Below are 12,618 nucleotides of genomic sequence, written 5' to 3' on the forward strand. Positions count from 1 at the left end.
CCTCTGTGTCTCTGTGTGTCCCACTGTCTGACTGTGTGTGTGTGTCCCACTGTCCCACTGTGTGTGTGTGTGTCCCACTGTGTGTGTGTGTGTGTCCCACTGTGTGTCCCACTCTTTGTGTGTGTGTGTCCCACTGTGTGTGTGTGTCTCCCACTGTGTGTGTGTGTGTGTGTGTGTGTGTGTGTGTGTGTGTCTGTGTCCCACTGTGTGTGTGTGTGTCCCACTCTGTCTGTGTGTGTGTGTGTCCCACTGTGTGTGTGTCTGTGTGTGTCCCATTCTGTCTGTGTGTGTGTCTGTGTCTGTGTGTGTCCCCCATTCTGTCTGTGTGTCTGTGTGTGTGTCCCATTCTGTGTGTGTGTGTGTCTGTGTCTGTGTGTGTCCCCCATTCTGTCTGTGTGTCTGTGTGTGTGTCCCATTCTGTCTGTGTGTGTGTCGGTGTCTGTGTTTGTGTCCCACTCTGTGTGTGTGTGTGTGTCTGTGTGTCCGTCCCACTCTGTGTGTGTGTGTGTCCCACTGTGTGTGTGTGTGTGTGTGTGTCCCACTGTGTGTGTGTCCCACACTGTGTGTGTGTGTCGGTGTCCCACACTGTGTGTGTGTGTGTGTGTGTGTGTGTGTGTGTGGGTGTGTGTGTCCCTGTGTGTGTGTGGGTCCCTGTGTGTGTGTGTCCCACACTGTGTGTGTGTGTCGGTGTCCCACACTGTGTGTGTGTGCCCCACTCTGTGTGTGTGTGTCCCACTCTGTGTGTATGTGTCCCACTGTGTGTGTGTGTGTGTGTGTGTGTGTGTGTGTGTCCCACTGTGTGTGTGTGTGTGTGTGTGTGTGTCCCACTCTGTGTGTGTCCCACTCTGTGTGTGTGTCCCACTCTGTCTGTGTGTGTGTGTGTGTGTGTGTCCCACTCTGTCTGTGTGCGTGTGTCCCACTTTGTGTGTGTGTGTGTGTCCCACTGTGTGGGAGTGTGTCTCCCACTGTGTGTGTGTGTGTCCCACTGTGTGTGTGCGCGTGTGTCCCACTGTGTGTGTGCGTGTGTCCCACTCCGTCTGTGTGCGTGTGTCCCACTCCGTCTGTGTGCGTGTGTCCCACTCTGTCTGTGTGCGTGTGTCCCACTCTGTCTGTGTGCGTGTGTGTGTGTGTCCCACACTGTGTGTGTGTGTCTCCCACTGTGTGTGTGTGTGTCTGTGTCCCACTGTGTGTGTGTGTGTGTGTGTGTGTGTGTGTGTGTGTGTCCCACTCTGTGTGTGTGTGTGTGTTGGTGTGTCCCTGTGTGTGTGTCCCACTGTCTGTGTGTATGTGTGTGTGTCCCACTCTCTGTGTGTGTGTGTCCCATTGTCCCTCTGTGTCTCTGTGTGTCCCACTGTCTGACTGTGTGTGTGTGTCCCACTGTCCCACTGTGTGTGTGTGTGTCCCACTGTGTGTGTGTGTGTGTCCCACTGTGTGTCCCACTCTTTGTGTGTGTGTGTCCCACTGTGTGTGTGTGTCTCCCACTGTGTGTGTGTGTCTCCCACTGTGTGTGTGTGTGTGTGTGTGTGTGTGTGTGTGTGTCCCACTCCGTCTGTGTGCGTGTGTCCCACTCTGTCTGTGTGCGTGTGTCCCACTCTGTCTGTGTGCGTGTGTGTGTGTGTCCCACACTGTGTGTGTGTGTCTCCCACTGTGTGTGTGTGTGTCTGTGTCCCACTGTGTGTGTGTGTGTGTGTGTGTGTGTGTGTGTGTGTGTGTGTGTGTCCCACTCTGTGTGTGTGTGTGTGTTGGTGTGTCCCTGTGTGTGTGTCCCACTGTCTGTGTGTATGTGTGTGTGTCCCACTCTCTGTGTGTGTGTGTCCCATTGTCCCTCTGTGTCTCTGTGTGTCCCACTGTCTGACTGTGTGTGTGTGTCCCACTGTCCCACTGTGTGTGTGTGTGTCCCACTGTGTGTGTGTGTCCGTCCCACTGTGTGTCCCACTCTTTGTGTGTGTGTGTCCCACTGTGTGTGTGTGTCTCCCACTGTGTGTGTGTGTGTGTGTGTGTGTGTGTGTGTGTGTGTGTGTCCCACTGTGTGGGAGTTTGTCTCCCACTGTGTGTGTGTGTCCCACTGTGTGTGTGTGTGTGTGTGTCCCACTGTGTGTCCCACTCTTTGTGTGTGTGTGTCTCCCACTGTGTGTGTGTGTGTGTGTGTGTGTGTGTCCAACTCTGTGTGCGTGTGTGTGTGTTTGTGTGTCCAACTCTGTGTGCGTGTGTGTGTGTGTTTGTGTGTCCCACTGTGTGTGCCTGTGTGTGTGTGTTTGTGTGTCCCACTCTGTGTGTGTGTGTGTGTGTCCCACTCTGCGTGTGCGTGTGTGTGTCCCACTGTGTGTCTGTGTGTGTGTGTCTGTGTGTGCGTGCGTGTGTCTGTGTGTCCCACTGTGTGTGCCTGTGTGTGTGTTTGTGTGTCCCACTCTGTGTGTTTGTGTGTGTCCCACTGTGTGCGAGTGTCTGTGTGTGCGTGTGTGTCTGTGTGTGCGTGTGTGTCTGTGTGTGCGTGTGTGTCCCACTGTGTGTGTCCCACTCTGTCTGTGTGTGTGTCCCATTCTGTCTGTGTGTCTGTGTGTGTGTCCCACTCTATGTGTGTCTGTGTCTGTGTGTGTGTGTGTGTGTGTGTGTGTCCCACTTTGTGTGTGTGTGTGTGTCCCACTGTGTGTGTGGCCCACACTGTGTGTGTGTGTCGGTGTCCCACACTGTGTGTGTTTGTGTGTCCTTGTATGTGTGTGCGCCCCACTCTGTGTGTGTGTGTGTGTTTGTGTCCCACTCAGTGGGACACACACACACACACACACACACACACAGAGTGGGACACAAACACACACACACACAGAGTGGGGCACACACACACACACAGGGACACACACACACACAGTGTGGGACACCGACACACACACACAGTGTGGGACACACACACAGTGTGGGACACACACACAGTGTGGGACACACACACAGTGTGGGACACACACACAGACAAAGTGGGACACACACACACACAGAGTGGGACACACACAGACACAGACACACACACAGACAGAATGGGACACACACACAGACAGAGTGGGACACACACACAGACAGAGTGGGACACACACAGTGGGACACACACGCACACACAGACAGGGAGGGAATAACTGCTGTTATTTGGAGACAAATCCACCAACAATCTGGCTGGCTGGCTGATTGAGTGCAAGTGCTAGTCAGAATGAAGAAAAAAAAACCCAGCTTCCTTGTGCATCTGCTTCACGACCTAATCACAGCTAAACAGCCCTGACCCATCGGTGTTACTGTCAATTTACACAACTCCCTCTTCATCCGCTCAGGTCTGATCCAACTTTCAAAATGGAAAAATTCCACTCAACTACCAAGTCCAAACCAAAACAGTCAGGAAAATGTCAAAAGAATCATCAGGAGCAATGTCACTGAATAAATTAAACCTAGATGCGTACAATCGAGTTTACCATCATGGTGGGTGCTTTTTAAAAGCACAGTCAGTTTTTCCACCATACTCAACACCTCCTTATCTGAAGGATCACTGGTAAAACAGTGTTGCTATTCTGATAGCTCAAGTACAAAAATACAGCTACATCTTTGCTGATAACTAACCAGCTTTTGGGGCTGCTAGAAATTTGCCCCTTTCACAGCGTTCAGATTATTCTGCAGTTGTTTTACCTTTAGGACTTTAGAAAGGGGGCTATGGGATAAGGCATTTGGCCAGCTCTCTTCGGGTGTTAATACGCTCATATCCACCTAAGCGAACAAAAATCACCACACAGATTTTAAACAACAACTTCCCACTTCCTCATTTGAAAGAAATATTCTTCAAATTAAAAAAAAAAAATCTTCCTTGCTCCTTTTTAAGCAATTGTTTGCTTCAGGGTGAAGTCACACATTAAACATTAAATTCAAAGGGTTTTGGAGGAAACTCAATGACAACAGATTTGAGCAAAGACCCTCCCGAAAGATCCCCAATTTGGAATATTTTGTTCTCAGTAGGTTTCCACTGTGGGCTGGAACTTTTAAATACAAAACCTCTGTATATCAACATTTAAAGCAGATTTGCTTTTTTCCGCATGAAAACTTTTGCTTTTTAGAAACAAAAGTGATAAATTATTCAGAACTTCCTTATCTTCCTCTTCACCGTGTGAGACTTGACAGATAAGTCACACACAGCTTTCTTCACCGGTTTCGAAATTCCATGTTTACAGTGAGGCAGTGGGAGTGTAGTCGTGTAACTGTTCATCCAGACCATTCTACACACATTATCTTCAGAGGATTATGGGGCATTGCTGGATAATAGAAATATCATGTTTCATAAGGATTCAACTTTAAAATAGGGAGAACATCTGGCAGTACAAAAGTCCGGATTCCTGAAATGCAGGGGATGGTAGTTGCTGTCTAACTTGAGTTTTGCCAGACGTGTCACGGAAGGGTAAGGTGGGTGATTACATCCCGACTTGAGGTCCAGGTAACACGTTGCTTTGACAAAGCTGGGATACTGCCAAGAGTGGCACTCGGCCTGGGTGCGACAGCACCTTGAATGCAGGCCGAATGTTCACTGACCATGGGCCTATTATCCGAATACGGCGGCAGGTCATGATCCAAACAATTGCCCAATGACCAGAGAAAAACCTTTCGTCTACCTTTAAGCTCTGCTCCAGTGCATTGAGTTTGAGTCTTAATGCAGAATCTAATGTTCTGGCTTGTATCTATAGTAAGGAGGCTTTCGGGGTGGCGGGGTGTACTGCAGGGAAAGAGGAGGAGATGGGGAGCTTTGCATGAAGATTCAGCCCAAGTAAACCCATGCCTTCCAACAAATGTGAGCATGTAACAGATCAAAAGTATGAGGCAGAAACCGTTGTGCACCTATGCTGACAGAAAGTGAATGTAATCACAATCTAGATCACAGGCTCCAACACCTGCAGCACAGAACTGAAGCACTTACATGTGTGACGGACAGTCATAAACGTGATCGTTTCTCCACCAGCAACTGGCTTGTTGCTTACGTACTGCACAATGTAATCAAGTTGCAAACTGTCAATATTTTGAGTAAAACAAACTAACGAGAGAGATGGATCCACAGGCTCTAACAAACAGCATTAGGATTCCACAGCTAACCAAGAATCACTATTTGCTTCAGGTCCTAGTCCAACAGGTTCATTGTTGGACTGTAAACTTTTGCTATAAATTCTGTGTCTTATGATCTTACACTCCACAAGCACCTGAAGGGGCAGCGCTCCAAAAGCTAGTGCTTCCAAATAAACCTGTTGAACTATAACCTGGGGTTGAGTGATTTTTAACTTTGTCCACCCCAGTCCAACACCAGCTCCTCCACATCACGTATTTGCTTTGGTGTCTTTTAACTCCAGCACAATCCAAAAACAGAATCAAACCTGGAGTAATCAGCATTTATCATGTGACACAACACTAAATGGGCATGACCTCTTCCCATGTTCAGGCTCAGATATTTGTTAACACTAAGGGTGGCAAAGTTTACTGACGAGTTGATCAATTCTTCAGCCTACATGGCCAGCACCTCAGTTTGGGCCGGGGGAGCAGGGGGGGCTTATTCAACACCAGGCATGATATCAGTGAGTACTTCATGAGATGCCCTCACAGGTTGGTACCCAGTTGATGGACAGGGAATAATTTGGGCAAAGAATGGTTAAGGTCTTAAGGGCAACTGTGACAAGGTCCTGCTCTGGGTTGGGTACCACCTGTTCAGGGCTGCACACAATGACCATGGAGCACGGGCACCGTCATGTAAACGGCCATAATAAGCAGCTGTAAACTGCAGAAAACACATACCATCCCGTTATCTTCAACAGGTCAGCCATAAAGATCTTCTCAGGCAATTGTTTCTGTCAGTGTAATACAATGAAATTGAAGCCAGCCACGAATCCCAAACACATTTCGAACTACACGAATGAGAAGTTCATAAAAGCAGAAAGCAGACATAGCTTCAAAAGATAACCTGAAGTTCAAAAGTATTATCATCCAGAAATCGCAGTACAGAAAACATGCTGTTGGACCCAATTGGAGTTTTCACTTGAACCAACCTAGCTCCATGGATATCTCCTCTCACTGCTCTGCACCTCATGTGGTTATCAGGCTTCACCTTAAGTGTATCTACACTCATGGGCCCTGAACTAGCCCCCATTTGCTATTAGCAAGTTCCCCATTCTCACCATAATATAGTTAAACAAGCTTCTTAATTAGTGGTTGGATTTATTCATGATCATCTTTGTTAATATTTACACAAGACTGCGGATGCCAAGTCAATGGATAGATTCAAGAGATATTGAGATCAATGTTTGGATTTTAAAAGCATCGAAGGATACAGGGAGAAACAGGAATATGGCATTGAGGAGAAGCTATCATATTGAAAGGCTCAAAGGACTGAATGATTCACTCCAGCTCCCAGCTTTTATATTTCTACGTACCCTGGTTCTGAGCACACACGCATTTTCTCCAAGCCTACAATCTCAAGTCCCACAATTTTAAGGACTGGTATGATCACCCTCTTCTGAAGCAAGAGAGAATCTCAGCCTGTTCAGTCTTTCCGATTGGAGTGATCTTATTTCCCTTATTGCCCCCGTGAATCATTTTGTCCCCTGTCCAGTGCAGATCCCAAATATCCTCCTTTGTCATATGGAACCAAGCATGGCGGATCCTATTTCTGGACACAGCCGCTGCTTCCTACGATAGGTTTTGGAAAGGCAGATGTGAATGACCTTTCGCTGAGGTCACAAGTTACCCCTTGTACTGGGACAACATCGTGTGCCTCATATTTTGATTTTAGAAGTCTAATGTTGGCTGTGTTCCTGAAGAAGGGCTTATGCCCGAAAAGTCGATTCTCCTGCTCCTTGGTTGCTGCCTGACCTGCTGCGCTTTTCCAGCAACACATTTTCAGCTCTAATGTTGGCTGTGTGTCAATTAAGTTTTGAAAATTCTTTCATGGGACATTGCCCAACACATTGGGTATCAAATGGCAACTGGGGATATGGTCACAATGGGAATTTGGGAAACATGCAGAAATTACAATATAGCAGGCAGAATTGTATCAAGACAAGCAAGCAAGCTAGTTTCCATTTAAGGGTATTCTGAAATTTTCAGACTGTTATTTCCAGGAAGATGTTTCCCTTATTGTCACAGCAGTACAGAACTCAGACTCAAACTGCAACTGAAACCCAATCAGTTTAACAGCTCAGGTCAGACCACTTAAAATGCAGTTCAAATCTCCATGGTTTTGTTCTTGAACACATTTATCATCGAAAGGAGCCAACAGCATTTAAGTTTGGAAATGACAGAAGTTAGCTGGAGATATAAATGTGAAGTTCCAATAAACAATGAATTCTGTGAGCACAGTGAATCTCTGGGTAGATGGTCTCACCCTGAGCTGGGAGGGTGGCCACAGATTGAGGTACATTTGAAACCCCATCTTGAATAGGTGGGAAATTAAATGTTCACACATTTCTTGCTACACAACAGTGTTAATGACTCACACCCATTATCAACACCTCTGACTCATTTTAGTACAAAGCAAATCCAAGAGTAAATTTGCTTTGTGTAAAGATTTTCCTTTGCTGAAATCTTTTTCCAGCAGTAACAAGAGACATTTATTGGGCAGGGTACTATCTTTCTATCCCAGGATGTGAGGCGAGTGACTACAACAAAACTCCCTGTTATCCTCGGCCAGCCTGCAGCCTTTTACATGGCTGAACATAGAACAGCCTTCTAACCTACTCTAACACCAAACTAACCTACCTATCCTTCATGTTACTGTTGTCCCCTCATGCTCGCCATCACCATCCGAGGAAAAAGGCTCTCAGTGTCCACCCTATCGAATCCTTGTATGCCTCTATTCAGTCACCTCTTAACCTTCTTCTCTTTAATGAAAACAGCCTCAAGTCCCTCAGCCAATCCTCACGAGACCTCCATAACATCCTGGTAAATCTCTTCTACACCCTTTCCAATGCTCCCACATCCTTCCTATAACGCAGCGACCAGAACTGTACGCAATACTCCAACTGCGACCGCACCAGAGTTTTGTACAGCTGCAACATAACATCGTGGCTCCGAAACGCAATCCCTCTACCAATAAAACCTAACACACCGTATGCCTTCTTAACAATTCTTTCAATCTGGGTGGCAACTTTCAGGGATCTGTGCACATGGACACTGAGATCTCTCTGCTCATCCACACTACCAAAAATCTTACCATTAGCCCAGTACTCTGTATTCTTGTTACTCCTTCCAAAGTGAATCACCTCACACTTTAGATTAAATTAGATTCCCTACAGTGTGGAAACAGGCCCTTAAGCCCAACAAGGCCACACCGACCCACCGAAGATTAACCCACCCAGACCCATTCCCCTACTTATGCACATATCAGTACGGGCAATTTAGCATGGCCAATTCACCTGCCCTGCACATCTTTGGACTGTGGGAGAAAACCAGAGCATCCGGAGGAAACCCACACAGACGCGGGGAGAATGTGCAAACTCCACAGTCACCCGAGGCTGGAATCGAACCTGGGTCCCTGGTGCTGTGAGGCAGCAGTGCTAACCACTGAGCCACCGTGCCGCCCCCTCATTAATTTCAATTTGCTACCTCTCAGCCCAGCTCTGCAGCTTATCAGTGTCCCTCTCTAACCTGCAACATCCTTCAGCATTATCCACAACTCCACTGACCTTAGTGCCAATCCACAAATTTCCTATCCCATCCTTCTGTACCCTCATCCAGGTCATTTATAAAAGTGGTAAACAGCAATGGACCCAAAACAGATCTTTGTGGTACACCACCAGTAACTGGACTCCAGGATGAACATTTCCCATCAACCACCACCCTCTGTCTTTCAGCTAGCCAACGTCAGAGCCAAACCACTAACTCACCCTCAATTCCATGCCTCCGTATTTTCTAAAATAGCCTACCGTGGGGAATCTTATCAAACGCCTTACTGAAATCCAGATACATTACATCAACCGCTTTACCCTCATCCACCTGTTTGCTCACCTTCTCAAAGAACTCAATAAGGTTTGTGAGGCACAACCTACCCTTCACAAAACCATATTGACTATTCCTAATCAACTTATTCCTCTCTAGATGATTATAAATCCTATCTCTCATAATCCTTTTCAACACTTTACCCACAACTGAAGTAAATTCGACCTTCCAAAATGAATGACTTCACACTTTTCCAGGTTGACCTCTATCTGCCACTTCTCAGCCCAGCTCTGCATCCTGTCAATGTCCCGTTATAACCTACAACAGCCCTCCACACTATCCACAACTCTAGCAACCTTCATGTCATCGGCAAAATTGCTAACCCAGCCTTCCACTTCCTTATCCAAGTCACTTTGAAAAATCACAAAGAGCAGTAGTCCCAGAGCAGATCCCTGTGGAACACCAGTGGTCACCAAACTCTAGGCTGAACACCTTCCATCTACTATCACCCTCTGCGCTAGATAATTCTCTCTCCAGACAGCCAAAGTTTCCTGTATCCCTTGCCTCCTTACTTTCTGAATGAGCCTACGATGGGGAACCCTATCAAACACCTTGCTAAAATGCATATACACCATGTCACTGCTCTATCTTCATCAATGTGTTTTGTCACATCCTCAAAGAACTCAATAGGAGAGCTGCCCCTCACAAAGCCATGCTGACTAGCTCTAACCAAACTATGCGTTTTAGCCCACATTCATAATTTTGTTGCAGCTCTGCTTGCCAAATTACAGGATGGACCTGGAGGCTTTGGAGAGGAGGTTTACCAGGTGTTACCTGGATTAGAATCTATTATCTAGGAGGAGAGATTGGACAAACTTGGATGCTTTTCAACAAAGTGCAAGAGGCTCAGGGGCTACCTGATCGAAGTACATAAAATAACGAGAGGCATGATAGAGTGGAGAGTTGGAGTCTTTTGTCCAGGGTGGAAATGTCAAATACGAGGGTCATAGGTTTAATATGAAAGGGCCCAAGTTTAAAAATGTTTTTGTTTTAAAATACAGAGGGTGGTCAGTGCCTGGAACACGCTGTGAGGAGAGGTGGGAGAAGCAGTTACAATAGCAATTGTTAGGGGGCACTCAGACAGACATGAACCAGGGGTTAGAGAGCATATGTAGACCACGTACAGGCAGATGGGATTAGACAGCACATATAGACCACGTACAGGCAAATGGGATTAGACAGCACATATATTCCACATACGGGCAAATGGGATTAGAGCACACATATAGACTATGCACAGGCAGATGGGATTAGAGCACACATATAGACCATGTACAGGCAGATGGGTTAGAGCGCACATATAGACCATGTATAGGCAGATGGGATTAGAGCGCACATATAGACCATGTACGGGCAGATGGGTTAGAGCGCACATATAGACCATGTATAGGCAGATGGGATTAGAGCGCACATATAGACCATGTACAGGCAGATGGGATTAGAGCGCACATATAGACCATGTACAGGCAGATGGGATTAGAGCGCACATATAGACCATGTATAGGCAGATGGGATTAGAGCGCACATATAGACCATGTATAGGCAGATGGGATTAGAGCGCACATATAGACCATGTACAGGCAGATGGGATTAGAGCGCACATATAGACCATGTACAGGTAGATGGGATTAGAGCGCACATATAGACCATGTACAGGTAGATGGGATTAGAGCGCACATATAGGTACATAGCTCCTTGAAACTGGCACTACAAGTAGGGAGGGTGACCTTTTAAAAGGTTATAAAACCATGAGAAATGTAGATAAGGTGAATGTAGATAGCTAGGGGAGTCCAAACCTAGAGGGCAGAAGGTTACCTTGAGACGCAAAAGATTTAAAAGGGACATGAGGGCAATGTATTCCACATGGAGGGCAGTGCGTATCTAGGATAAGCTGCAAGTAGTAGTGGGAGAAGCAGGTACAACTACAACATTTGAAAGACAGTTATAAAAGTACATGGACAGGACAGGTTTAGGGGACTAAGGGCCAAATACAGAAAAATGGGACCAGCTGAGTTTAGGACAGGTGGGTTGGCATTGATGAGATGGGGGCCTGTTTCTGTGCTGTATGACTCAGTAGCTCTGTTCACTCTAAAGTGGGTGTCTGTGCCTTCAGCTGCTAAGCCCTGGAATTCACTCCCGAAACCTCTGGCTCCATATCGTTCCCCTCCCCTTCCAAAACAGTGACACCCACCATTTACCAAACGTACAACTCAATAACTCGGGTGACTGGGTGCCCAGAACGCTTGTGCTGATGTTGCTTTGGTCAATTGCCTCAGGATCCCCTACAACATGAAAATGCACTGTACAAATACGAGATGCCACCCTGACCATACCATTGTGCAGTGAGCTGCTTGTGTTGGGTACTGGTCAGTAATACCACAGCTCAGCCACATGAAACTCTGATATCTTCATGTCAAAGCTAAGCAATGAAACCTACTTACTTAGTGCTCAGCATTTCCTCAAGGGGATAGCAACTTACTCCACCTCCCCCTGAACAGCTCACACTTCTCCCACACTGAGGTTCACCTCCCTTGGAGTAAAGTTTCTTGTGCTCAATCAGACAAGTCTGATGGCCATCCACCAAAAGGCGAGTTTAGCAGGTACTCACCTTACAATCCACCTCGGCTTGCTTGCGTCTGGTCTCGCTGAGCTGAGTCTGCAGTCCTTTGTTTTGGGCTGTGATGTACTGTAGTTTGTCCTGCAGACCGGTACAAGTCTGCTCAGTTCGGTTCAGGAGATTGGTATTCACTTGGTTCTGTGGAGAGAAGCAAAAAGGTTTCCTGTCAGAAGCAAAGATGGGGGTTGGTGTACACGGATCTTGGCAGGTGGCAGGACACATTGAGGAATCAGTGGGCAACGGACTGGGACCGTGATCTTCAAAGTGAGAGTAAAAGGAGGGAGGTCAGACTGAATCGTTATAAAACTCTGGTTGGGCAGTTAGACCTTCCAGGTCACCACACCTTCGGAAGGATGTGAGAATGCTTGAGAGGTGCAGAGAACATTTACCAGGCCTGTCCCTGGGATGAATGAATTTAGCTGTGAGATCAGGGTGCAGCAGCTAACGTTCGTCATCTGGGAGCAAAGCAGGTTCAGGGGAGATCCGAGAGCAGCATAACATTATAACAGGTTTAAATAAGATAACGAAAAGCTTTCCCATTAGCAAGGACCAGGGAACAAAGATTTAAGGCCTTTTAGCGAGAAATAGAGGAATGGGAGAAAGAACCCTCTTATACAACAAATGAGCAAGCATTCATTGCCTACAATGTTTCATGGAAGTGAATGTTATGAATGACTTTCAAAAGGAAATTGAAAATTTCAAAAAGGAATGAGTGAAGGAAATTTGCTGAGTTACAAGACATATACTAGGGGAATGAGACTGACTAGTCTCCCAGGTGAAGGGGAGGGCTGCAGATGCTGGAGATCAGAGGCGAGAGTGTGGTGCTGGGAAAGCACAGCCGGTCAGGCAGCATCCGAGGAGCAGGAGAATCGATGTTTCGGGCACGAAAGGCTTCTCCTGCTTCTCGGATGCTGCCTGACCTGCTGTAATTTCCCAGCACCACACTCTCTACTTAGTTTACCACTACTGAGCACTGACAATGTAGTCAATGGGCTGAATGGCCT

General features: G+C 46.9%; 1 protein-coding gene across 6 annotated transcripts in view; it reads right to left on the reverse strand.

Moving 5' to 3' along the window:
- Window positions 1-12,618, reverse strand: part of LOC122552164 (EVI5-like protein) — a 214,493-nt gene that overhangs the window by 61,382 nt on the left and 140,493 nt on the right. For all 6 annotated transcript variants that reach the window (XM_087983404.1, XM_087983407.1, XM_087983403.1 and 3 more), the window contains one exon: window positions 11,606-11,752. In XM_087983404.1, coding sequence (XP_087839530.1) covers window positions 11,606-11,752 — 147 coding nt within the window. The remainder of the gene's footprint in view (window positions 1-11,605; window positions 11,753-12,618) is intronic.

Source organism: Chiloscyllium plagiosum, unplaced genomic scaffold, assembly GCF_037043375.1.
Source record: "Chiloscyllium plagiosum isolate Xiang-an unplaced genomic scaffold, Cpla_swu_hap1 HiC_scaffold_45, whole genome shotgun sequence".
Lineage (NCBI taxonomy): Eukaryota > Metazoa > Chordata > Chondrichthyes > Orectolobiformes > Hemiscylliidae > Chiloscyllium > Chiloscyllium plagiosum.